At 34.9% G+C, this 27,379-nt stretch overlaps 2 protein-coding genes across 4 annotated transcripts; both read left to right on the top strand.

Moving 5' to 3' along the window:
* The first annotated feature begins 3,920 nt into the window (after window positions 1–3,920).
* LOC141483847 (uncharacterized) lies at window positions 3,921–8,524 on the top strand. The gene is made up of 3 exons (XM_074178747.1): window positions 3,921–4,076; window positions 6,453–6,586; window positions 8,104–8,524. The coding sequence occupies exons 1-3, from the start codon at window positions 4,019–4,021 to the stop codon at window positions 8,389–8,391; spliced, it is 480 nt and encodes a 159-aa protein (XP_074034848.1). The 5' UTR covers window positions 3,921–4,018; the 3' UTR covers window positions 8,392–8,524.
* Window positions 8,525–9,395: 871 nt separating this feature from the next.
* On the top strand, window positions 9,396–26,996 carry LOC111511923 (integrator complex assembly factor Brat1). Of its 3 annotated transcripts, none has more exons than XM_074178744.1 (6): window positions 9,396–9,802; window positions 10,616–10,747; window positions 16,746–18,202; window positions 22,040–22,244; window positions 22,612–22,784; window positions 25,790–26,996. In XM_074178744.1, the coding sequence occupies exons 2-6, from the start codon at window positions 10,624–10,626 to the stop codon at window positions 26,684–26,686; spliced, it is 2,856 nt and encodes a 951-aa protein (XP_074034845.1). In that variant the 5' UTR covers window positions 9,396–9,802; window positions 10,616–10,623; the 3' UTR covers window positions 26,687–26,996. The 3 variants fall into 3 exon arrangements, with proteins under 3 accessions (XP_074034845.1, XP_074034846.1, XP_074034847.1); XM_074178745.1 differs by having other exon boundaries at window positions 9,396–9,873; XM_074178746.1 differs by lacking the exon at window positions 9,396–9,802 and adding an exon at window positions 9,891–10,046.
* The last annotated feature ends 383 nt before the right edge of the window (window positions 26,997–27,379 follow it).

The following is a 27,379-nucleotide window of genomic DNA, read 5'->3' as shown; positions in this document are numbered from 1 at the left end:
TTTTCAAGAAAAGCTGAAACATGGTTCGTTTCTTATTGCTCCAAACTCAATAAAAACAAAACTAAAAATATTGTTTTTTCAACCAACAATACGATTGCCAACAATTTAGAAGATAAACTACTTGGAATTGTTATGAAATTAAACACAACTCTCTTCATATTACGGAAACTTAGCAGATTTGCTAACCTGGCAGTTTTGAAAACAGCCTACTTTGGCTTATTTCACTCCTACATTAATTACAGTGTAACTCTATGGGAAAACGTAGACTCTGTGAACATTTTTAGACTACAGAAACGAGCTTTACGAATAATATCTAAAGCCAATTATAATGACAGTTGTCGCCCCATATTTGAAAACCTAGAAATACTCACCTTACCACCAATTGTTTGCTGGATACTCATAGAAATTAAGAAAAACTTCAAAAAACTAATTCATACCACAAGAAATTGTAACATGTTTCTAGAAATGATATGAACTCGAGATAGGTTGATGCAGTCAAGCTGCTGGAAAATAATTCCATGAAAATCAAAATATAAATAGATAAGTACTATTTTGAGCATTTCCATATTGATTTTAATTTAAGAGTTTAAGAGCCGCCGGTAGACAGACGGTTCAGCATATTGGGCATCATCAGTACTGGGCAGGCGGTCCTCGATTGAAGACAAAATGTGACCTGAACGTCGTCTTGATTTCAATCAGGTTGGAGCCTGGCTTCCTTACCCTTTGAACTGATGTTTGTCAGAAGGACAAACGGGTCATGACTGATGGTGGGTGTTGATGGTATGACGGCATCAATGTCCTCAGACATAAGTACCGCCCTTCACGGTGTACCCCTACCTGGCTGGGGTGAGTTGGATGAAAAAGTTGTTCATCTTTCAACGGAAGATATAGGGGCCTCTTTCGACAGAGTGTCGGGGCCTTCTATATCGGGAGGGGTCGTCTACAGTGTAATCCATAGCTTCGCCCTGACTAATGGGTTTTCATGAGTTTCTGCACCATCGAAAACTCTCTGATTTCTCGACTGAATGGACTGTCGAACGGAAGGCAGCTGTAAATCTCTGCGGATGGCTTCATTCCGCACGAACCAAGGAGCAGTCACAATCATCCTTATTAGCTTGTTTTGCAATACCTCCAGAATGGAGGTATCCGCTTGTTCCCAGACGCCTGAAGCATACATGATGACAGGCTTGAACATCGTATTATACATGGTAATTTTGTTTTTGAGACTCATTTTAGATTTTCTATTGATCAGGGGGTACCGACGTGCTATCCGACTCTCGATCTTTGATTTGACGCTCGTTATATGCGGGTTCCAAGAGAGCCTACGGTCTATTAAAAGGCCGAGGTACTTTACCCGCGCTTGCCAGTCAATCTCCCTTCCAGAGATTTTCACTTTTCTGGCCGGAGAAGATTTCAGTCTTCCCATATGGTTATTGCCTGAGTCTAATCCGGGTTCACTCGGATCTTCCAATCAAGGTACCAGCGCTCGAGGTCGTCAAATGCACGTAGATAGACGACGCCGAGCTCCCGACTCATGGAAGATAAGAGGAGAGCCGTGTCATCGGCGTACAGAGATATCTTCACACGCTCGGGCCTCGGAAGGTCACTGGTGTAAAGTGAGTACAACGTCGGAGAGAGCACGGCCACCTGTGGCCCTCCAGCAAAGAACTCTCTGTTATCAGACAGAGATCCCTCTACTTCAACCTGAAATGTCCTGTCTTTTAGGAAAGACCCGATCCACCGGACGAGGCCCCGAGGCAGGTCGAACGTTTTTAATTTGTGCAGAAGACCTTCGTGCCAAACACGGTCGAAGGCCTTCGAGATGTCGAATAGGACAATGTGCATTTTTTGTTGGTGTTTAACTCGTGGATGGTGTTTTCGACCAGCCTTAGAGCCTGTAACTCAGTGGAGTGGTCTCTCCTGAAGCCAAATTGTTCATCAGGCAGAACATTTCAGTCCTCAACTTCTTCATCGTTAAGCCTTTGGAGAACAACTTTTTCAGCCAGCTTAGCCGCCAAAGAGAGTAGACTGATCGGGCGGTAGTTCTGTGGGAACAGCGAGTTCTGACCCTGTTTTGGGATCATGACGACGACCGCATGCTTCCACCTTCTGGGAAAGTGTCTGAGGGGCAGACACCCTCATCCAACGCAGTTGTCCGGGAGCCTCTTCAACAACTTGTTAGTTATTGAGTCGACCCCCGGTGCTTTCTTAGCCTTTGCGGCCCTGATATATCCCTTCAGCTCTTCCACAGAAGCTGGACGGATGTCGTCATCGTCATCTTCCCTGAGGAGTCGGTGAACCCGGTTTCCAACAGCATATCGCGATCGATGTCGTCGTCGTCAACGTTAAGCTGAAACTGACGTTCCATCGAGTCAGCAAAGGCTAACACTTTGTCGGCGGGTGAGTACCATACTCCGCGCTCTCCGTGAATGGGTGAGAGAGCAGTCTTCTTCCCTTGAGCCTGCGAGTGACTCGCCAAAGCTCGTCACTACCAGGTTTAACGGATTCCAAAAGCTCTTCCCACCTTTCGTTTCGATGATCAATGATGGCCTGCTTGACTTGGTTGGCCATCCTATTTGCCGCAATTTTATCCCCTGGGAGAAGGGTTCGCTGATAGAGCCTTCCCAGGCGATTTCTCTCTCGTATCAAGGCTTTGATACTAGGGAGAAACTCATTATAGACAAAATGTGACGTTTCCATCTTGATTTTGTTCAGGTTGAAGCCTGACTCCCTTCCCCTTTTAACTGATGTTTGCCAGAAAGACAAACGGGTCATGACTGATGTTTGATGGTGGCATGAAAGTCCTCAGACATCCATACCGCCCTTCGCGGTATACCCCTACCTGGCTGGGGTGAGATGGATGAAGATATTATTCATCTGTTAACGGAGGACATAGGGGCCTCGTTAGACAGAGTGTCGGGGCCTTCTATATCGGGAGGGGTCGTCTACAGCGTAATCTATAGCTTCCCTGACTAAACAAAATGTGGCCGAAATCCATCTTGATTTACAACCAAGAAAAGTACTTAATAAAAATAACTGCGTAAACGCAAGGGAGACATAAGTGGAACCACCTATTGGTGTGACACCCAAGTCAACTTGCCAAGTATTTATGTCAGTGTTGGTGGTTTGACCAATCAACCGACAACTGCGGTAGCAGAAATTAGGAAAGCTAACCTGAAATGCAATCGGAAAACGAATCCACATGTTTCTAGAAATGATATGAAATCGAGAAAGGTTAATGCAGTCAAGCTGCTGGAAAATAATTCCATGAAAATCAAAATATGAATATTGGAACATTTGGATTGAAAGAAATCGTGAAAGAAAACTGTTTTGCGATAATTGAGGAGATAAAAAGCGAATTGCTGAAAGAGCTCAAAATAAATATTCTCTGAGAAAAATTAAAATTCACTTTATTTTTGAAACAGACCTCAAAGTAGAACTCATGTGAATGATATCTGATTCTTATTCCTCAACAAATGTTCGATATACAAACTGAATAGAGAAAAGTATCTTCTGTATAATTCAGTGTTCATGTAGAAGTATTTGTTTCGAAAGAATTTTTTTTTCTTTCGTGTAATTCAATGTTTATATGAAAGTAGCTGTTTCAGGAGGACTTTCTTTCAGTTTGTGTCTGAAAGTTACTTCTTTGCATGATCTACACATCCATGTATATAGTTACTTATTTTCAAATTGATTATATACTTCCTTCCTTTCTTTGGAAGATTCTCTCATCCATTTTTTTTGTATCAGATGAAGTAGTAGAAAGCCAAAAACTTTCTTTCCCAAAAATTATTCACTCCTAAAAATATAACCCATTCAAATCAGACCTTGTACCTTTGAGAATGACAGGAAACGTGCTCTCCACTATACAATGTATTTCTCTTTCTACGAAATTGCGACATAATCAGATTCTCTAATCTGAATCAGTTATCAGTGATTGATTATCCTGGTATCTTATCAACTCCAAGGAACATTTCAGATACAAATTAGTCACAAAAAGGTTCATTCAGGTGTGACAATGAAAAATATATTTCTCCTAATTTTTACAGTGTTCTTCCTGATTGCTAAAACTTCAGGTAGGTTTATTCTATGCTTGTACTTTGAATTTTATTCTACGCATGTACTTTAAATTTTTTTGAATATTCAGAGATACTACATTAGTATCAGATTATCAAAAAGACCGTTAGCAGAGCTGAATTGTGGATTTGGGACATTTCAGCCTTTCATTGAATGTTGTTTTTGTACAGTATGTTTTGTAGTTCAGAATAAAACACAAATCAGATAAGGTATATTAAAAATATTCCATATATCCTAAGAGAAAAAAGTTTTATTGGATGAATTATATCTCGAAACATTTTTTCCGAATTGAATGCAACTGAAATCAACGCTTACTTCATGAATTCTGTTGCCAGCGATCTTCTTCCTGACATTTCTACCATAAATCAATATTGCTGCAATACAATATTATAGAAGTCTTTTAACAAGTCCGTTGAAGTCATTAATACCAGCATAGTTAGGAATCACACCTTAAAAGGTAAGACCTCGTTAGTCTTTAGGTCGCATAATGTTCGACTACTGAGGGTTGTCGTTCGTAAGGGTGCGACAGCTGGTTAACGGAAAAACATTAAACATATATATCCATGCTATTGCATTGCTTTTCAACGATCCTCCCAGTGGTTTGCCACGTTTTCAACATTTGTCTTGAAAAAAAGTGTTTCCGTTCATTCTACCATCACCGAAAATCCCAATCCAACTGATATCAAAGAACTCCGCCCAATCAACATCCTTTGCGTTATAGCTATGTTACTGCACTCCTTGGAATTAGTACTTATTGGTATTCTTGATTGATTACACTGTGAAGCATTCGCCAGAATAAAGCATCAGCTACTCCTAGCTATTATTTTTCGGATTTTCTGTAGGTTCATTATAACTTTTGGAAGATTATTGTTCGAACCAAAGAGAGCTGTCACGATAGATAGGAACATTTGTAAACGTCAAAAATGGACTTCTCCAGGGTTCAGTTTTGGGCCCACCACTATATTTTCTCTATACACATACACCATGTTATGATAGCTGTAGACTTATCAATTTTACTCAGCTTTTACTCAATTATTTGACTTAGCAGTTGATGAGCACAATATCTTTAGTGCTAATCAACATGGATTTTTGAAATGCAGAAGTGTTGAAACAATATTATTTGATCTAACTACTGCCTAGATAGTGGAAATATAGCATGTGGTATTTTTGGATATATCCAGAGCTTTTGACTGTAGTGATTCTTCTATTCTACTAATGAAACTTATGGTAATGAGCCAAACTGGTTTGTTCAAGAGACCCAGAAACTTGTCAATATGTCAAGTCGGAGGCTTCAGATACAAATTTAGTATTACCACAAGGCAGTGTCTTGAAGCCACTTTTATTCATTATTTATGTATATCACTTTCATATGATTTCACAATATAATGAAACTGTTATGAATCCTTTACTTTTTATAAGAAATAAAAACATGTAGTATATTCGCTAGTTAGAAATAAGATACATATATTTTTGAATGAAAATTAGGAAGATACCTTGACAAAACTGCATCGATTGTTGTTTCATGTCTTGTGGTAGACTCATTTCAGTTATTATTCATTTTTAGATCAAATTTACCTTGTAGAAAGTTTGACAAGAGTTGTCTATCTTCGGACGCGAAATAAACATTGAATTCTCATGTTAAAATTAGTGGCAACGTATGATAATTTTCTTCAATTCTTCAGATCCTACTCGACCGTAAATGTGTGCTCGCACCTCTCTCTCTCTCTTGCCCCCACAGTAATATACTAAATGTAACTGTGTCTCTTTCTATCTTCACTAACTTATACCTCCTTCTTAACTTCCATTCGCCTCGTCCGATCACACGCGGAAATCGACGAAATGTATCAAAAATTGCATCAGTAGCAGCCTACACTGGTCAACAGAAGGGGTCCGATCCTGCTTCACGACAGCGCCCGTCTGCACGTTCCACAAATCACCGTCCGAAAATTAAACGAATTGAACTTCGAAGTATTGCAATGTTGAATGTTGCAGAGTTTTTAGTAAAGAATGTTTTATTGAACTGATTATTTCAAATGATTACTTTTTGTGTCAACGGCATTGGCTACTCTGGTCATTACCTTGTGGTCTGTGTAGGTTATGTTGATAACTCCCTAGCCACCTAGCTATTTGCAGTCCATCAGCCAGCATGACTTAGATCCATATTTCTGCAAAGTTCTCTCTGAAATTTTGATATATGGTATCTCAATTATTAGTGTTATTCAGATAATAATTTTGCTGTTCTCTACATGCATCTGTAGAATGTTTGCCTGTCGATAATAACAAAGATAGATGTCATCATTATCGAGAAACCGCAAATATACTAATTATAGTTGGAAAGAAATAAATGTAATAATATGATTTTTCTCTTACCATAGGTTTGAAATGTTACACTTGTTCACTCAAGGAAGATGATTCAGATACGCACTGTTTGGACAATCCTGGCACTGTAGAAGGCGACATAACAGACTGTGATAAAAAATACTGCACAATAGTGCGACAGGATTATAAAGTAAGAGTCTTATTTTATTATGTATCATTTCATTATAACCAAACATTAATTTTTCTCGATGCATTTTATGTAAGCCAGTCAGCTATAATTCGAGAGTGGCCTCACAAAGATATAAGACATTTCTTCGGTTTGTTTTCAACATAGTTTTTCTCTGTAAAATAATGGTTCACGAAGGTGATTGCTTTTTCATTTGACGAAAATCGTTGTCCTCCGAGCGCAATTTTCAGATGAGGGAAAAAAAGATGCCGCTTGGGGCTAGATCTGCTGAGTAAGGTGGATGATGATCAAGCAGTTCAAACCGTAATTCGTCGATTTTCGCCATATAGCAAGTGTGGGACGGTGCGTTGTTTTGTCTAAATGTGGCCGTTTTCCCGCAAGTTCTGCCTTTAGCTTATCAAGTGATGATGCGTAATATGCTCCTGTAATGGTTTTTCTTTTTGAAGATAATTGATTAAAAAACTCCACGACTATCCCAATAAACAGTCGCCATCACTTTCCCAGCTGAAAAAACAGTTCTGGCTTTTATTGGAGCCGGATCTGCCTTTGCAGTCCATTTTTGGACTGTATTTTTGTTTCGGGCGTATAATGGTGTATCCAAGTTTTATATACAGTAATTATTCAGCGCCAAAACTCGGATTTACTGCGCCTAAATTGTGCCAATAGAACGTTGGAAATGTTCATTCCAACACGTTTTTGGTTTAACATGAGCAGACGCGACACCCAACGCGCGAACAGCTTTCTAATACTTAAATGTTGATTTAGTATGTGACAAAACATTCTTTTGACATGTTCATATCCTCTGCTATTTCTCTCACTTCAATTCGGCGGTGGTCTAGTACCATTTGATGAACTTTGGCGATATTTTCGTCGGTAGTTGCTCTCTTTGGACGTCCCGAACGTACAGAGTCTCCAAGCTCTTACGACCACGTTTAAATTCAGCTGCCTAAAATTCCCCCGTGGTAAATTATGGCGCAGAGTCCCCATACATAGAATTCAACTCATCTTTGATTTGCGTGGGCGTATTGCCTTTAAGAAACAAATATTTAATGACAGCTCGATATTCGGTTTTGCCCATTTTCATAAAAACACTCACATCAGCTCACTCAAACGGCTGTTACATAACTGCGCGTCCAAAATGGCTGAAACTTTGGCGAGGAACTGTTAACAGTTGAACAACGAAATTCACTAGCTTTACGAGTGCTGCCATCTTTATGTTGAGGTCGGGAACTTTTCAGACCACCCTGTTTGTATTTTTTGAACAGACCTTGTATACAAAAATTTCGTCTAAGACAAGATCTGTTCAAGTATTCCGCTGGAGGACGTGAATATTTCAAATTTCATTTCGAAATACATCTGTCTCTCTTCAATGTACTAATTGACTAATTGAAGAGTAATGTTAGAAATACTTGCATCCAACTTGTCACATATCGATATAAACATAGTAATACACTTTCTGTCTACCAACAATAATGTGGTCATAGGATTATCCTTTTTTATTAATCCAATTATTTTACAAGGATCCAAGAGGGAAATTGCAATCTATGACAAGATCCTGCACAGATGTTCCGATCTATATCAACCAGGTAGTGGAAGATGAAACTCATCGGCAGTACTTCAGGTCTTGCAGAACAGATCTATGTAACTTGGGAACTGGCCATAGCAATGCTCAAGACGAAGCAAGGGGCAGTTTTGGTGACAAATCGACAATTTATTGCCCCGGTACTGATGAAAGTGGAGGAACTCTTGTTACAGTTACAGTGCCAATAATAATTATTAGTATTTTCCTTGGACAGTTCGCAAGATGATATAGAAAATATATCAATGTAAATTCGTTAAATTTATAATTAAAGTTTTTTCCATAGATGACAATGTTTTTCACATAACTTAAATTGAAATAAAAAGTAATTCACCTCAAGTAAAAGTATACTATGACTGAAATTTGACATTTTGTTTATTCAACCAGGTCCCATATGTAACAAAGTTTGCAAAAGTAAAATTTGTGGTTCTACAACTTATTCTAAGACTTATAACTAATATCATAAACAATAATTTACAAGTATTACAAAAATTAAAAGTATTTGAAAGTGTGTTCATTAAATATGTAGTTTTTTTTAACCTGGTCATTAATAAGGAAGTTTGAAAATGTCCTCATATGACAAAACTGCAATAACATTAGTTAGATTATATTACGCTAAACATAAAATATTTAATAAATGGGGCAGAACAGAACAACATTACTTTCAAATTTGCTTGGATACCTGAACACAATAATGTAGGCAACGAACAAGTGGATATGTTGGCAAAAATTGGTACTTATTCTTTAAATGGCCACTGGATATGAAAATAAATAAAAATAACTTCATTCCATACCAGAAACAAAAATAACGAACTAATTTTACGTACAATGGAGACAAAATATACAAGTAAAAGGTAAAGCATATTTTAGGATCTACTAGGAATTCCCTGTAACACCATAGTACTGGAATAGAAGACATATTACAAGTCTTATACACATGAAAACAGGTCACTGTAGCACACCTATTCGTAAGCGATACACAAAATTATATATATATATATATATATATATATATATATATATATATATATATATATATATATATATATATATATATATATATATATATATATATATATATATATATATATATATATATATATATATATATATATATATATATATATATATATATATATATATATATATATATATATAATTATACGCAAATTCATGGAGTATAACCATATTGAATTATAATAGCGGCGGGAGGGGGGTACACCCACATCCACTCCTTATCCCAAATTCATTAGTTTCAATCTTAATATCCGGCGAATACCTACCGGCAAGTGAAGATAGAACGCAGAGCCAAAAGTTCTCATTACGCAAGAAAACCTCAATTCACGCGGACTTAGTGTCTATCAACAACATACAGACGTAGTTTGCGTTAAGCAAGACACACACGTCCCCGGACGTAGCGACTGTTACATAACATCTGTAATGCAATAGGAGATGACTGGTCTACTGCGCCGAAGGAAAGCAAAGACCATAAAAAAAGAGAAGAAGAAGATAAAAATAAAAGATTATTGTGATTGTGAATATAAATAATGGAAATGGAGATTTTTTTGCACTATTGTTGATATTCGTAATTGAAAATAAGTGCGTTTTCTAATCAGAGTATCATAAATTGAGTACACAAAGTGAGTAGATGATATTTCTCTGAGAGATACTGAACGGTGATGGCGAACATTTAAAAATGTGGATAGGTTAGGTATGAACTGTGGTGTTAATCATCTGGAATTTCCAAAATCATCTTATAGAGGAAATATTTACAGCTTTTTTTAGTAAAAAAAGCAAGCCTTTCTTTGATCCTCTTGAATTACTATGATTCTATATCCCCTTTTGTAGGAGTTGATTGTAAATTTTCAGAAAATAAAAAAATTGGTGAGTTATGACAATTTTAGTTTTTCTTTATTTTTTAGGTCTGTTTTGGAAAAGTATTTCTCAGTGACTATTTGTACTTATTAGTGAAAATTGTATTCTTAAAAAGAAAGAACTGAAAATTTTCCTAGTACTCTGAAAATTTTGCTTTCAACTCTTACCTAGGTGGAATCCTTAAAAATTATCTTTATAGATAGATTTGAAACTTCTGACCAAAACTGATTGAAAGAACAAGAAAACTGTAGTAGTAGTAAGGGCTACATCCATCAATTTATTTCTAGGAAATTCTTTGCTCAATTTTCATTTTATTGTAATTCATTTTCAGGGTTTTTCAATATAATTATTTTCAGCTTTTCTTTTTATTTTTCATGTGTTATTTCAGAAATTTCAAATCATATCATATTAGTCAATGGAAGTCCAAACTAATGAAATTCAATCATTTCAATAATCTTCTTCTGGAGCTGTACATACTAATTTCAAATTATATTAATCCTTTCTCATTTTTGATATTTTTTCGATGAATCCTTTCTTGCTTTGAATATTCTAATCAGCTAAAACTTGTATTTGTTTAGAGTCTGAAATGGAATCATCACTTAAAGTTAGGATTGAAAAGGTATTGGACAAGTTGATAGATCCGAATTTCAACCTGAAAAATGATTCATATCTCAACTTACTGCTGACCCATTTGACCACCAAAGTGACAGGTAAGGACACAAGGCCTTCATTTTACAATTAAAATTAGATTTATTGAAATAAATTCACACATTTGTTTTCCGTTCAACTGTAGTGTTGGTGACAACAACAAAAAGTGGATAATCAGTTGTACCTATAACTCATAAATACCATTGAACTTTCAGTTAATAAATATCAATGTGCTGTTGTATAAGTAAGTGTGCTTCATGACAAATTTTCAATATTTATTGTGCATAGTACTAGTACATAGTAGTATGTACTATGTACATAGTACTATCTGAAAATTTAACAATTTACAACATATACGATTAGAAGCCCCAACCTCATTTTCACATCTCCAAGTCTATTCTCTTATTGATTGATCTCAATCAATTGTACAGATTCCAATGGTAGCATCAGAAGAATTGACATTGAAAATGTTGTTATAGGACGAAACTGCTGTAACGTTATAAATACAATTGGTATAAAAACATAGAGTGTTTTATTTCTCATTTTTCAGGTTGAAAAGTAATGGCCCTAGATGAGGTCCCCGTAATGAATACAAGGTCTGTTCAAAAAATAAGGTGAATGTTAAAAGTTGGCTACGTACATTCGATAAGCGATTTTTTATTTTTCTATGTCTGTATATTTGTCTCTGACATATGTTCACAGTTTTAGCTGTTTATCATGTTTAGTTTGTGGGTGAGAGGCATGAAAGTTAGAAGTGTTTTGCATATTCGGCGATCAAATTTTGTGTGGAAAATGGAACTGCTTCGAGCATTGGAAAAAAATGTTGGCATAAGCGTGCCAACGTTCTTGGAATTACTATCCTGTTCTTTGGTTTCAACATGTTCATACTTCTTGTCTTTAATTATGATGTGTACCTTGCTACTTGTATGTTCATCATGTGAAGCGCATTTTATAATATAAACAATTGATCCAGTACGTAAATGATAATGATATTTTGTCAGAATATCAGTCAGGCTTCAGAGTTGGGCACAGTTGTGAAATTGCTGTGCAAAATATCTTATTTGACTGGAGAATGTGGATAGACGAAAACAAATCAATTGGAGCCATATTCTTAGATTTGCGTCGCGCCTTCGAGACAGTCGATAGAAAGAGATAACTTTTCAAAACTACAATACTATGGAATAACCAGCACAGTACTGAAATGGTTCACAGACTATTTGGTCAAAGGTCAATAATATTACCTCCTCCGAAACTATTAATGATAATGGAGTGCCACAAGGTAGTACACTTGGGCCCTTACTCTTCCTCTGTATACAAGTAATGAAATACAAGTAAAGCCAGTGATATGCGACCAATAAATACTTTGTTGGCAATAGAAAAACTAATTGAGAAAGTTGTCTATGTACAAATGTTAAATTTTTTAAATAGTAATAATATTCTAACTGAAAATCAATGAGATTTTAGAACTGGGCATAATTGCGAAACAGCGGTTCAAAGTGTTTTATTTGACTGGAAAATGTGGACAGATCAAAATATGAATGTAGGAGCAGTTTACTTAGATTTGAAAAGAGCCTTTGAGACAGTAAATAGGAAAAGACTCCTGCTTAAATTGAGAAATTATGGAATATCCGGTACAGTCTATAAATGGTTTGAAGATTACCTAAATAGTAGAAGACAAGTAAGAAAACTTAATAATGTAACGTCTTGTGAAATTGTCAATAACAACGGAGTACCTCAGGGCAGTACACTAGGACCACTCTTATTCCTAATATATATAAATGATATTGTTAATGATGTAGACAAGTGTAAAATTCATCTCTTTGCTGATGACACACTTGTATATTACTGTGCACATGATGTGGAACATTTGATAAGTACAATGAATAGTGAACTACAAAAAAAAAGTCGGTGGTGTAGTTATAATGTATTGAAATTAAACGGTAATAAATCAAAATTCAAGTTATTTACTAATAAAACGGGATATCATGAACTTGAAAGCAGACATTTAAATATCCATATTGATAATATAGAAATAGAAGCCGTTAGTGCGACGAAATATGTTGGAGTCTTAATTGATAGAGGCTTAACATTCAAAGAACACGTACAAGAGGTAATAAAAACTATCTCAAGAAATGTTAACTTTCTAGGAAGGATTTCGTCAACACTACAAATCTACAAAAATTATAATATATAACACACTTATATTACCACATTTTACATTTTGTGCATCAATAATATATACTGCCAATAAAAATGAAATGGATAGATTACAAAAACAACAAAACCAAGCCATGAGGATCATATTAAGAAAACTAAGAGAGACACCAATCAAAGCAGTGCTGAAGGAATTGCAATGGATGGCTGTGACAGATCTCATATATTACTATACAATGATGATGATATATAAAATGAATAATCACCGACATACCTGAGTAGGCATATTGAATACAATGAGAATCATCATCACTATAATACAAGAACGCATAATAACATATATGTAGGAGTTAAAAATAAAAAGTGTACTGAGAAATTCATTTACCATGCAGGAATGTTAGCTTTTAATAGTTTGAACAAAAATATTAAAGAATGTAGCACTCTTGCATTATTCAAAAGAAAGTTGAAGAGTCATCTATTGGGTGAATGAACTAGTCTTTATATAACATAAATTTTGACTGTATAAACTTTTTTTTTTTGTATTCTATATTTGTTTGTTTGAAGGTGATCGACAATGTTTCATGATGAATTTCACTAGTTCGGACTTACATTGTCTACTATATAAAATGATTTGAAATCCCTGAAACAACTAAAAAAGAAGAATTAAAAATGAATAGCTGAAAATAAGAATTATATTAACCAAAATAAACCTGAAATGAAATAATAGTGAAATAAAATACAAGTAAAAATAGAACAATTGAATAAATAAAAATAATGAAAAGAAAAAAGAAAATAAAAATAAAAAATGGAGGGATTCCAAGTCACGTTAGCTCACGACGTTTCGATTGTTAGTATCTACAATCGTCTTCGGGTGATGACTGGACTGATTCCTCCGAGAGATTACTGTTTATAGGTCGTTCGAGTACTTTCACTTATCCCCGCTTTCCATTTTCCGCTTCACTGGTTCCGCGGGAGTTGGCCATTTTTCGCTTGATGATGGGTTTCCATATGTTGCGTATTTCTACGCTGGCTTAGCTGAATACGTTGTTGGACAACATGTATGCGGCTTCTTTGAATTTTCTCCTAAACCAATGTTCTTATCTGAGCAAGATCTCAGCTTGGGACCACTCGATGTTGTGTTGATGGGTCCAAACATGGTCTGCTATTCCTGATATACTGGTTTCCCCTCGCTGTGTAAGTTTCTTGTGCTCGGCAATGCGAACATTCAATGGCCTCTTAGTTTCACCAATATAGGATTTTCCGCACTCACAGGGTATCCGGTAAATGCAATTCTTGGAATCGCAGTCCGCGTTTGGTGGCCTGGTTTTCGTGAGGCTGCTACGGATAGCGTTACCGGATCTGAAGCAAGTTCTGATGTTGTACTTGGAACCAATTCTTCTTATCCTCTCGAACGACCTATAAATAGTCATCTCTCGAAGGAATCAGTCCAGTCATCACCCGAAGACGATTGTAGATACTAACAATCGAAACGTCGTTAACTAACGTGACTTGGAATCTCTCCACTTTTTATTTTGATTTTCTTTTTTCATTTCATTATTTTTATTTATTCAATTGTTCTATTTTTACTTGTATTTTATTTCACTATTATTTCATTTCAGGTTTATTTTGGTTAATATAATTCTTATTTTCAGCTATTCATTTTTAATTCTTCTTTTTTAGTTGTTTCAGGGATTTCAAATCATTTTATATAGTAGACAATGGAAGTCCGAACTAGTGAAATTCTTCTATATTTGTATTCTGTTTATGTTTTATATTGACTAATAACTGTGATATTTTAAGTAGATGTTGTATATTTATTGTAGTACTCATACTTTGAAATTTTATTCCTGAGTTTAGTTGACTAACACATTGTGGTGTCGTATTTGATTATAGATGTATTGTATTAGCAGTTTCATTGCTAAATAAAGGATTTTATATATATATATATATATATATATATATATATATATATATATATATATATAAATATATATATATATATATATATATATATAAATATATACATATATATATATATATATAAGGGAATGAATCGTCAGACTGACTCTGACTGCTATACCCTATTCATTCCCTTCGTTATTCCTTAACTTAGCCAGTCGAGCTAACCTTTTCTTCTATATATATATATATATATATATATATATATATATATATATATATATATATATATATATAAATGACCTTGTTTCCGAAATCTCTGATTAATTATGATTAATCAAAATTAGTTTTTGCAGATGACACCTTAATATACTACTTTTCTTATAACGTTAATGAGCTGGTAGATACTCTAAATAGTGAGTTATGCAGAGTTAGTCGATGATGTAATCTCAACACTCTCAAACTGAATAGTGAGAAGGTGAAAAGGTTATGACGAAATCAAAAATAGAGGAATTAGTATAAAGATTGCTAATGAGGATACTGAAAGTGTAACAGTGGTGAAGAATTTGGGAGTATTGATTGACCAAAGACTAACATTCAAAGAACATGTATTGAAAGTGATAAAAACTATCACCAATAAGGTAAATTGTCTGGTGAGAGTATCGCCTAGCCTATCTAGACGGTCAAAAATTACAATTTATAATACATTAGTTTTACCAAATCTCACTTTCTGTTCTTCAATACTATTTACTGCTGATAAAAACGAGTTGGATCGACTTCAAAAGCACACTCCTTCGAAACTGGTTCATTCCCTCCTTCTTTTAAGACTTCAATTGTTATTCCCCTACATAAAGGTGGTGATTTGCATAATCCCTCCAATCTGCGGCCCATTTCTCTAATTCCAACCTTAGCGAAAATTATGGAAAAATCAGTGAATAAACGATTGAATGATTTCTTAAACTTGCATGATATCATGAGTAATAACCAATTTGGGTTCCAGACGGAGAAAGATACAAGTGATGCAATATTCTCTTTCCTTTATAAACTTTATTCAGAAATAAATGCTGGTGAAGTAGCTGCCGTAATTTTCTGTGACCTTTCGAAGGCTTTTGATTGTGTTAATCATGAATTATTACTCAAAAAACTTCACCGGTATGTCTGCAGAGGGGTAACGTACAATTGGTTTGAATTGTACCTCTCAGGCCGAAGTCAAATGGTAAGAACATCATAACTCTCAGAAAGCAGGGCAATCACATCTGGTGTGCCACAGGGTTCTGTGTTGGGTCCATTTCTGTATTTGTTGTATATTAATGATTTGACTATGATAGGTATATCTGGCAGCTTTACTCTATTCGCGGATGATACAACAATATTGTGGAAGGAAAAAAACCCAGAAGAGCTACATAAAAAGATATCATCTGATTTAGAAAAGGTGAAAAATTGGTATGATGCTAATTTATTATCCTTGAATATCTCCAAAACAAATATAATAACATTTAAATGTCTGCTAATTGAACTGTCAATAGACAATGATATCTTAGAAAACAAATTGAACACAAAATTTCTTGGTGTCTATATTGATAATAGGCTCAAATTTGATGAACACGTCAGGCAACTCAATAGTAAAATCTCCTCCGGATGTTATGCAGTGAGGGTGGTTTCTAACACAACAAAAATGGTTTACTACACTTTAATTGAATCCCAAATAAGATATGGAATACCATTTTGGGGAACATGCAGTGCAACCCTTCTCTAATCTGTGTTGATATTACAGAAAAGGATAGTAAGATGTCTCTATAAAGTCAAACCTAGGGAATTGTGCAGAAATTATTTTGCGGCCAATAAGATTTTGACCGTCGTTGCACTTTTCATTGATAAATAAATTAATGTTTTTTGATTAAAAGTTCACCTTATTTTTTGCCCAGACCTCGTATATTATAAAGATAATGATATATTATAAAGATAAAGATATGATATAATAAAATCTGTATGTATAAATTTTTGCAGATAATGATGCAGAAGCTGGTCAAGATGGGTCAATTCGTCAATTTTTATTGGATTGGTGCTCGAATGTTATTACAAAATGGGCAGAAACTAAGGAAATTCCTAAACCTGAAGTTTTGGCCTTCACAATGAATTTGCTAAGCACTTTGTGCTCCACTGAAAAAATATTTATCGAACTGAAAAATGCGAACATTTTCGAATCGTTGCTCCATTTATCAACCTCCAGTATGGCATCCCCTCCGCAACCCAACGTCGAGCTGGCTCTTGTGAAGTTGTTGTTATCGTTCACAGATCACGAAACTGGATGGGAGTGGATAATGACTGCAAATCATTGGAAAATCATTTTGAACTCAGCTTTAAATGCACACACTGTTTACATTTCGAAGGAAGGATGTAAATGCATCGCCAAATTACTTGTAGTAGCAGGTCCCAAGTACGGCACACTTTGTAAAGCGATCATACAGTTTATCTTAACACCCCTGATTGAAGCTTCCAATAAGCTGACGACAAATGATTTGCTTGCGAAGACAAATGATGCCTTGGATAAATCTTCAGCTCCTCATCTACAACTTGTGGTTGAAATGCTGCTCAAGTCATTGGAAAATCAAGTACGCTCCAACGAAAAAGAGTACATTTGGATGGTTGCTGAGGAGTGTGGCCTGGAAAAATGTGTCCAAAAATTGATATCGCAAACTGAAAATGAGGATTCCATTCATAACTTATACAAAATATTGATTATTTTGTGTTTCTTCGACATGCACTTCAAGTCTCACAAGAAAAAAATTATTCGTTGTGGAGAAATCGATATGACAGTGAAATTGTTTGAGGTTCTGTATGATGCTGTATCGAAAGGACCAGTGAAAACTGTATACAAAATAATCTTATCCAGTCTAGATTATTGGAAAATTATGGAAGAAACTTCTCCGGTGTGGCTGTCTCCAAAACTGATTGACTTGTCATTCGAAGATCAGCTAATGATTCTACAGATACTTCCGGCCACCTCGTTCAATATAAAGAAAATAAGGTCCTGTTTGGAAAAACTTGAAGAACAGGATGAGTGTCGGACTCGTTTCATGCAGAAGTTTGTAGATCGTATAGCCCCAGCCACATTGAGGATTTTTTATAAGTGGAGAGACTATTTATATCATAACGATTCATTCTCTCAGGGAACGGTGGCGTTGAAGTATTTCTTGCACTCAAAAAAGTATTACAAACGTGACAATGCTATATTTGCATTTGGTTGTTTCACACGTACTTTGGTAGACATAACTTTCTGCATGGAGAATTATCCTGATCTGATACCTTTCTTCTTGAGCGAGCCCGAATACTTGGCGCTCCTTTTAGAGACTATTACTATAATCATTGAGGACTTTGGCATCACTTGGAAAGACAGTTCGGATACATTTTGCATCTTGAAAGTTGTATATCACTTTTTGGAAAAATTCACCTTACCACCAAGGGTGAGTATAGTTACTTATAGTTTAATAGTCTAGTAATCCAAATAACTTATTTTCAAAAAGGTTCGTTGGGTAACAGTGTTACGTTTCTCCTCGTGGGTTGACCAATAATTAACTACACTGAACAATGATCAAAGTTAACTTTATTTTACTTTGAATACAACAAACACTTCAACTATAATTTCAACTATTATTCGAATGTCTATCGCCTTACTAGATCGCTTCGCGTACCGCACTGTAACTTCCACTTGACTGTATCAATATGCTCGTGGCTAGCGTTTATATGTCGTAATCGAAGGCGGTAGAAACTTCGCAGGAATTCCATCGAAGTTGGTAGCATTTGCTTGTAAGTCCAAAGACTAACAGCAATACATTTACTGATGGTATTTATTTCAAAATAAATGGTCAGTCAGTCATTCATAAAAATACTCTAGATGTTGCAGAATCACTTAACAATTTTTTTTTTGAGAGCATACAAAAAATTGTGAACACTGTTGATCAAACTGATTTACTTCATGAGAACAATGTTATATCGATTAACAACTCCCTCAATGCCAATTCCCTTGCCAATGCCCTTGTGCCAATTCAGAAAGTCCCTAACACCAATAAATCCTGGGAATTTAGACCAATCAACACTTTGCTTTGTATTGAAAAAATATTAGAACTCGCCTTTTATAATCAACTCATTGAATATCTAGAAAATAATGATATATTACTAAAATATCAGTCAGGTTTCAGAAAATACCATTCATGTGAGTCTGCATTACAAGTCACAATATCAAAATGGAAGGCATCAATAGATAAGGGACATTATATTACAGCCGTATTTTTAGATCTTAAAAGAGCTTTTGAGACAACTGATCGCCACATATTACTAAATAAACTGCAAAGTATTGGAATCAGGGAGACTGTTTTGTTATGGCTGACTGATTATTTAACACAACGCAAACAGGTAACCAAAATAAAAAGATTCAATGTCATCATCTCGTGATGTCGTTTTCGGGGTACCTCAGGGGAGTGTTTTGGGACCTATATTATTTTTAATCTACCTGAAAGATATAGATACCATTCATGGTTGACCAAAATAAGGTATTGGCTATGCAATAGTTACAGAATCATGGAATGAGAATTATTTTACAAGTAAATAGGTATACTAGTAAATCAAACATGTTAAGTACATTGCAGTGGGTGTTTGTTTCCCAAATACTGTAAAGTTAGCGATGATTTTTATTCACAAACTAGTACATAACTTGCTTCCAACTTATTTTGAAGAATTCTGTATATCTCAGATCCATAACCACTTAACACGACGAGTGGCTCCCAAAAATTCCTCCTTCCTCGAACTAAATTTTAGTACGACAGTCTTTAATTTATAAAAGGTTGAATGAGTATGATAAACTTTCAGCTTCGTTGAAAGATTCAATAAATATTTTTCAATTAAAAAAAAACTCATCAACTATGCAAATTCTCACCCCTGATTTTTTTCTGTTTTGTGATATATTCGTTATATATATATATATATATATATATATATATATATATATATATATATATATATATATATAACGATTTAATTCGTGAGGTTGCAGTCAATAGCTGGGCTGTTACAAAGAAAACTCTTTGTTATATGTCAAGCTTTCGGTATATTTCACACCTTCGTCCTGACGAAGGTGTGAAATATACCGCATTGTAACAGCCCAGCTATTGACTGCAACCTCACGAATTAAATCGATTTATAGTTAATCCAGTCACTAATTATTCTGTTATATATATATATATATATATATATATATATATATATATATATATATATACATATATATACATATATATATATATATATATATATATATATATATATATATATATATATATATATATATATATCTACATTTTTAAACCATTATGGAATCATTTTAGAATGATTTTTTCTTCCAGTAATAATTCATCATTTTTGTTATTACTTTGTCAATGATTACTTATGCACACTAATGATTATTTGAAATTAATACTTAAAAAAAATGTATGTATATTAGGATGTGCTAAAGAAATCAATAAGTATTATTATTATTAATTGAAGGGTACAGCATACAATTTTAGTGTGTGTGTGTGTTACATTCCAAAACAATATTTTAGGAGTGAATCAATTTCTGTCATCTAGAACTTTGAAAACAAATAACAATCATTCTTTGAGATTCCTCATCCTCACAAAGTATTCTATAATAGCACTTAGCACGGTTTTCGACAAAACAAGTCTACCATTTCTGCTATGGCAGAATTACGTTTGCAACTATATGATGCTTTGAACTCAAAAAACAGCTCTATTGTACTCTTCTTTGATCTGAGTAAAGCGTTTGATACGGTCGATCACAATCTCCTAGTTGAGAAACTCTATCACATTGGTGTTAGAGGGACGCCACTAAATTGGCTCACATCGTATCTCGAAAATCGAAAACAAGTATTGATACTGGGTAGTGCAAAATCGGAAGAGAAAACTGTAAATGTAGGGGTACCGCAAGGATCACTACTGGGTCCAGTACTGTTAACTATTTTTGTCAATGATATCACCTCCACATGCAAACAAGCACACAAAATGATGTATGCAGACGACACAGCTATGATAGTGAGAGAAAACAACTTAGCAAAAACAGTAGAAACTGCCAACACCGTTGCAAACCAATTTCACACATGGTGTACCAGTATGGGCTTGTGTGTGAACAGAGAAAAATCAAATTTTATCTCATTCATTCCAAAAAACATTAATAATATGTTCTGTTCCCTGATTAGAATTGATGGCAAAAGTATTGAACAGGTCACATCAACGAAGTTTCTAGGTATTACCTTGGACCATAAACTAAGCTGGGAAAACCATATTAACAGCTTATGTAATAAACTGAGTAAAAACTGCTTTGTACTAAGGCAATTGAAGAACACAGTGTCAATGGACGTGCTGTTATTGGTTTACTATGGTTTGATACAATCAAATATATCCTATGGGTTGATATTTTGGGGAGGCTCAACTCAAATAGAAAAAGTATTTCTACAGCAAAAGAAAATTATTAGATGCATAAAAGGGGTATATCAAAGAATATCATGCAAAGAAATATTTACTGAATTATCTATTCTAACTGTGCCATCATTGTACATATTTCAAACTATTTTAAACGTAAAAAAACAATTGGAAGTACTACCTACAAATAGTGCAGCAGCCGTTTTCGAGACTTGCCATTGGTCAATGCTCTCACATATACAAAGGCATCGTATTTTATAATTATTTCAAGAACAAATATGGCAGTGAAAAAAATTTCAATGATTTTGAAACTTTTAAATCTCTTTTAAGTAAGTTCTTGCTGAGAAAAGCATTCTATTCTGTGAAGGAATTTTCAAATGACTGAATATGACCTTTTTTTTTAACCTTTTTTAACAAATTTTGGCGTTGAAAGTAGGTTGTGTATGTAGAATAGTCTTATAAATAGGTATATATTCTGATTTTAGTTGACTAGTCTAATGAAGTAGTAACATTTGTGTAGGTACCAAATTATTTTGTAACATATTATGTTGTGCTTTTACAGATGATTAAATTCTATTCTACTCTATTCTATTCTATAATAGGAGACTTTCGATCTTCAACAATTGATAACGACCATTTTGTTGAAGCTGCATCTGTCAAATTAGTTGTCACTTATTCATTCTGTTTTACCAAATCACCATGGACGGATATAACATTCAACAACAAAAATTGATGTCCTGTTCGAGCACTGTACCGCGCGCTCCGCCCATTTTACGGTCGCCATACAAACAGCTAACAAACGTTTTATTGAAATAATTTCATTTTTTCAGGTAGTTGTGAAAGGGTTAAAACTTGCCGATGAAGCTTTATCTCGGTATATGAGTCCTCATTTGGCTTTGTTGATTGATAAGATTGACTGTACGACAATAATACCATTAGCCTCTCTACTTTATGTGAAATTACATGATGGTGAGTGGGAAATCAGAGACTCTTCTATAGAACTGATTTGTACATTGATTAAGACTGCAAGTACAGGTGAGTTTTGCTTTTTTTCATAATTAACTACTCCAAAACAATGTGGCATTGAATTTTCACAGTTCCAAAACCTGGCCAATCATAATTTGGATTCAATTGTTTATTTTTCTTTTCTAATATAATCCTTACTTTCTGTTTTCTCGTCAACAATATTTATATGGCAAAATTTCTCTGTATACTGTAGCACTGAATCAAACATTCCAAACAAACCCAACTTCGATCTTCGATCTAGGATTTAACAGTAAAATCTGAATTTCACATGAGGCTAGAATTGTACCTTTGTAATAATGGTTTTTATCGAAGGTGATATTATCAATTCATGATATAAAGTAATACATTTCCCCTTGTAAATTATGATTTTTTTTAGAATTCTCCTCATTGCGGAAACCAGTCTCAGAAAATGATTTTCCATGTGTGATTCTCAATATGGCGTCTGTAGATGGAAATTCATTCGTCAGAGCAACAGCTCTTAAATGTTTACAAGAAATGATTAAAATTGATGAATTTTGGGACGCATTAGCGACCAAGGGCAATATTCTGGTAAGTAACTGCTTCATTTGTTATTTTATCATTTAATTTGATCCAATTTATATAGTCTAATTCAGGGGTCTCCAAACTACGGCCCGCGGGCCAAATCCGGCCCGCCAGTGTCATCAATCCGGCCGCGACTGTCAATGATTTAATGTCATCAATCTGGCCCGCGACAGCCAATGATTACCTAATTGTTGTTACTATTGCTGTGATAAGTTGAAGAAGAAAACACAGAATGATAATTACTCGGTTTTATTCACTTGCAAGGTAAAACTTAACGACAGAAATGATGACAAAGAAAACTTAACTTAAGTATTTAAGTTCAAGTATATTAATAATTAACAAATAATTGAAATGAATCACAGTAAAACAAAAACACTAATGAGATTTATGTGATTGTGATTTTCCACCAACAATACTTTGTAGTTGTTGATCAATTTTACTTGTACCAATTATCAAAAGAGATTTAAGATGCTCATCGGTTAATTGAGATCTATAAACATTCTTTGTGTACTTCATCTTGGAAAACGTTTTCTCACACAAGTAAGTAGTACCAAAAACAGAAAACAACCCACGAGCAAATTTGTGCAAATTATCAAATTGTTCCAGTGGAAGACTCTTATAAAATTCCAACAAAGATGAATTTTGATATTTGTTCTTAAGCATATCACTGCACCGTAAATCAATAATCTCCATTTGGACTTTCGGAGCCAGGGTTTCAATGTCAGAATCAAAAGGATTTTGAAAAAGCTATCAGTATCAAAATTTATCTTCAAAGCACTCAAAGTTTCGATTGCAAAATTGACGGGAAATCCAGTCTCTGTAGTGTGGCTGAATATTTCACATGTTTCAAAATGTGTGAAACATTTTTTACATAATTTCGATTGAAATAGTATTATTTTCTGCCTGAAGGATTTGATATTGGTGTATGAATCAGGGAGAAGCTGATTTTTTCCTTGCAATCTCAAATTCAGTTCGTTCATATGATTTGTCAAATCGACATAGAAGACAAATCGGCAAAAGGGCGCTGCTTCTCATTTAAAAAAAATTCGATCTCTGCTCGAAGTTCAAAAAAGCGCTTAAGGACTTTTCCGCAACTAAGCCAGCGTACGGCAGTATGATATGGTTAATCATTTTCTCCAATCTGTTGAATAAACTCGCGGAATTGTCGGTGATTCAGCCCAGTGGATCTGATGAAGTTAACAACTGATATGACTGGTTTCAGAACTTCAGACATATCCAAACCTTTTCCGCACAAGGACTGTTGATGAATGATACAATGTAAGACTAATGGTTTTGAACCACCATCATTTTCTACAGCCTTTGACACAAGTGCAACCACTCCTTTATTTTTACCATACATATTTTTGCCTCCATCAGTTATAGATTTCAAATTTCTCCATCGAAGGTTCTTTTTATTAATGACATTTTCAACTCCCTTAAAAATATCTGCCCCAGTTGTCGTGCCGTGAATACTATCAATATCAAGAAGTTCTTCATACACTTCATAGCTTTTATCTACTCTGCGAATAAAAATCAACACCGAGCCACGGTGTTTGCTGACAAATTGACACTTTTAAATAAATTTAACTTTTCGGGGCATATTTCTTCGGCTACTGCAATCAAGCATTCTTTCATCATTTCTCCATCGGTGAATGGTTTGCCACGTTTTCCGATTTCAAGAGCCACATGAAAGCTGGCGCGAGTTGCAGACTCTTGTTCAATATTCGCTTTGGTAAACAAAGATTGCTGCGATTTGAGTCCGCGTTTCAAAGCTTCAAATTTTTCCTTCTGCACACTTCCTGTATACTTGTAGTAACTTTGAAGATGTTTCGATTCATATTGTCGTTTAATGTTATAGTCTTTGAGAACAGCTATGGTTTCATTACAAATTAAACATAACACCTTATTACTGGACTCAATCACAAAATACTGAAAGTTCCATTTTTCTTGGAACGTTCTGCATTCACTGTCGATTTTTCGCTTCTTTTCCATACTAACAAATCACACATAAAAACAATAAGTCAAATCAAAATTCTTTTATTGACGGGTGTTACTTTATTTCACAGTTTCACTTCCTTCACCTTTCCTACGCAGACTAACTCGCAGTTAGTCTGCTAGTTACACTAGCTAGAACCAGAACTTTTTCGAACCAACGCGGTAATTCCAAATATTACTGGTTAACGGAAAAACAGATTTTAAACAGATTTTTTAAACGGAAACGCCTAATGCCACCTAGCGGGTAGCTGAAACAGATAGTACATAGTACCACTACTCGCCACTAGATGTCGTTAAGTGTCATAATACACAATAATAATTGAAATGCAAAAAAAGCGTAAGTTTGCTTAGGTCACGCACTTTGCGACTATCCTAGTCTAGAAATATAGTTAAGGGCAGAAATTGGCCCTTGGAACAAACTGAAAAAATCATTATGGCCCGAAGGCTTCAAAGTTTGGAGACCCCTGCTCTAGGCAGTTACAAATCCATCCTCTAGGCACTCTTCTATCTCTATAGATAGAAGAGTGCCTAGAGGATGACAGCACGACCAGCAGTCGAAAGTGCTCGCAGATAATCAAATAGAAGTCATAGAGCTTCAAATCCTTTTTGTAACTTACATTGATAGTAAAATACTGAAAATAAAGGAAAAATTTGTTGCATCATCCAAAATTATTTATATTTATATAGTTATTTATTGTTATTTTTATTATTTACATGTCTAATATCATAATGATCTGAAAGATGAATAAATACAACAACAACAATATACTTTATTGGCATTCCTTACCATTCTTGTTAAAGAGCTCTGGAATCCATAGTTTCGGTAATGGTGTTTAATATGAAAGGTGTCGTTTGACCTACTACCAGAGGTATCAATTAGATAACGGTCAAGGATAAATCTGATCACATAACACATGCATTCTCCGAAAGTTATTCCACTATTTCCATATTTTAGAACATTATGATCAGACCATCACACTTCAGACAAAAAATGACCAGAATTTAATTTGTTTCAGGAAAAGTCTTTGGAGATTTTACACATGGAAACAGAAGGGATAGTTCGGACTGAGGCAGCCGTTTTGGTTCATTGTATGTACCGTCACCAAAATATTCCAGAAAATATGCTGGATAAATTCTATGATGTAATGACTCACGCAGTCGTTGCAGATTTGCATTGGGAAGTACGAGTGAAGGCATTACATTTCTGGAAATCGGTTATAGATCATCACTTGACCCAACAAGGCATGATAGACGGAACATTTCCGTCTGTCACCTTCTCCAAAGAGCATAGAAAAATAGTGAATTTGAGCGAAACTCAGGTAAAAAAGGGGTTACACCAAGTTTTGCGTCAGCTCTCGCAGAACGGCGCATTGGCTGTGTTTCATTCTGCTTTGCAAGATCAGTGCGATATACAAGTCAGAAAGTATGCTACAAATACCATCAGGGACTTTGTAGCTTTGCTAAAAAAGTATAGTGTTGCACCAGAAGTGCCTCCAGCTAGTGCGGCTTCGAAGAAACCGCTTCGAAACGATACTTCTGGTTCAATGGCCAGTTCCTGTTCCCGATCGGAAACGGGTCCTAGCTCAGTGGATGATATTTCACCAAGTAGAATATCTTGCGACGATGTAGGAGATTTGGACAAACTCCTGGAAGAAATTCTGGACTCGCAAGATATTAACTTATTACAATCTGTCTTCAACTCTCTTGATCAACCAACTCATGATTACATTCAGATGAAAGGTCGAACGGTCTTGTCGCCAAGTGAGTTCGTGAATTTTGTTTATTCCAACTTTGAATTTTGCACGAATGAAAGGGTGGAGTGGGTCGAAGGAATTGATAGTTTTAGTTCACTTTTAGATGACATTCTGAAAGAATATGATAAAGATGACGTTAACAGTATGGACTGTTACTGAAGAATACAGAGGTGATTTTCTGGAAAGGCTGTGCCAAAGTTTTGATATACATATTTTTAGCAAATGAATTGATTTAATTCATTCCAATCAGTATTTGAAGTAAAAATATCAGATTATATGGGAAATAATATAAGTTACATAAATGTTATACCTCTAAGGTTTGGGGATATCGACAGGTACTTTTGAGGTTATATGATCTCATCAAACAAACAAGAACCAAATTTGAATTTCCAGTGGGATTCATAAAACTTAATACATCGTCAATTTAGTTATGACACTTCATAAATACATATACATATTTTTTAAGTTGGGCTGGAAAGTTCGTAGGCTGAAACATTTTTTCAAAATGAAATTTGATTTTATTATTCAGTATAGTTGCCTTTGAGAGTCTCGAAGTAGGCCTCAGTTTCGACGATTACCTCTTCATTTGCGCTCAATTTATTTCTAGCGAGCATTCTCTTGAGAAAAGTCGCTGGAGACCAGGTCTGGAGAATACAGTGGGTGCGGAAGCAATTCGAAGCTCAATTCATGCAATTTTGTCATCGTTTTCATAGATTTATGACACGGTGCATTCTCTTGATGAAACAGCACTTTTTTTCCTTCAAATGGGGTCGTTTTTCCGCTGTTTCGTCCTTTGAACGCAATGTAATAGTCGCTGTTGATGGTTTTTCAAGATAGTCTATAAATATTATA

The sequence above is a fragment of the Leptinotarsa decemlineata genome, unplaced genomic scaffold (assembly GCF_025532065.1).
Source record: "Leptinotarsa decemlineata unplaced genomic scaffold, Ldec_3_MD MMD2_tig00004307_RagTag_RagTag, whole genome shotgun sequence".
NCBI classification, from domain to species: domain Eukaryota; kingdom Metazoa; phylum Arthropoda; class Insecta; order Coleoptera; family Chrysomelidae; genus Leptinotarsa; species Leptinotarsa decemlineata.
The sequence above is the reverse complement of the archived record's forward strand: the minus strand, read 5'-3'. Positions and strand labels throughout refer to the sequence as shown.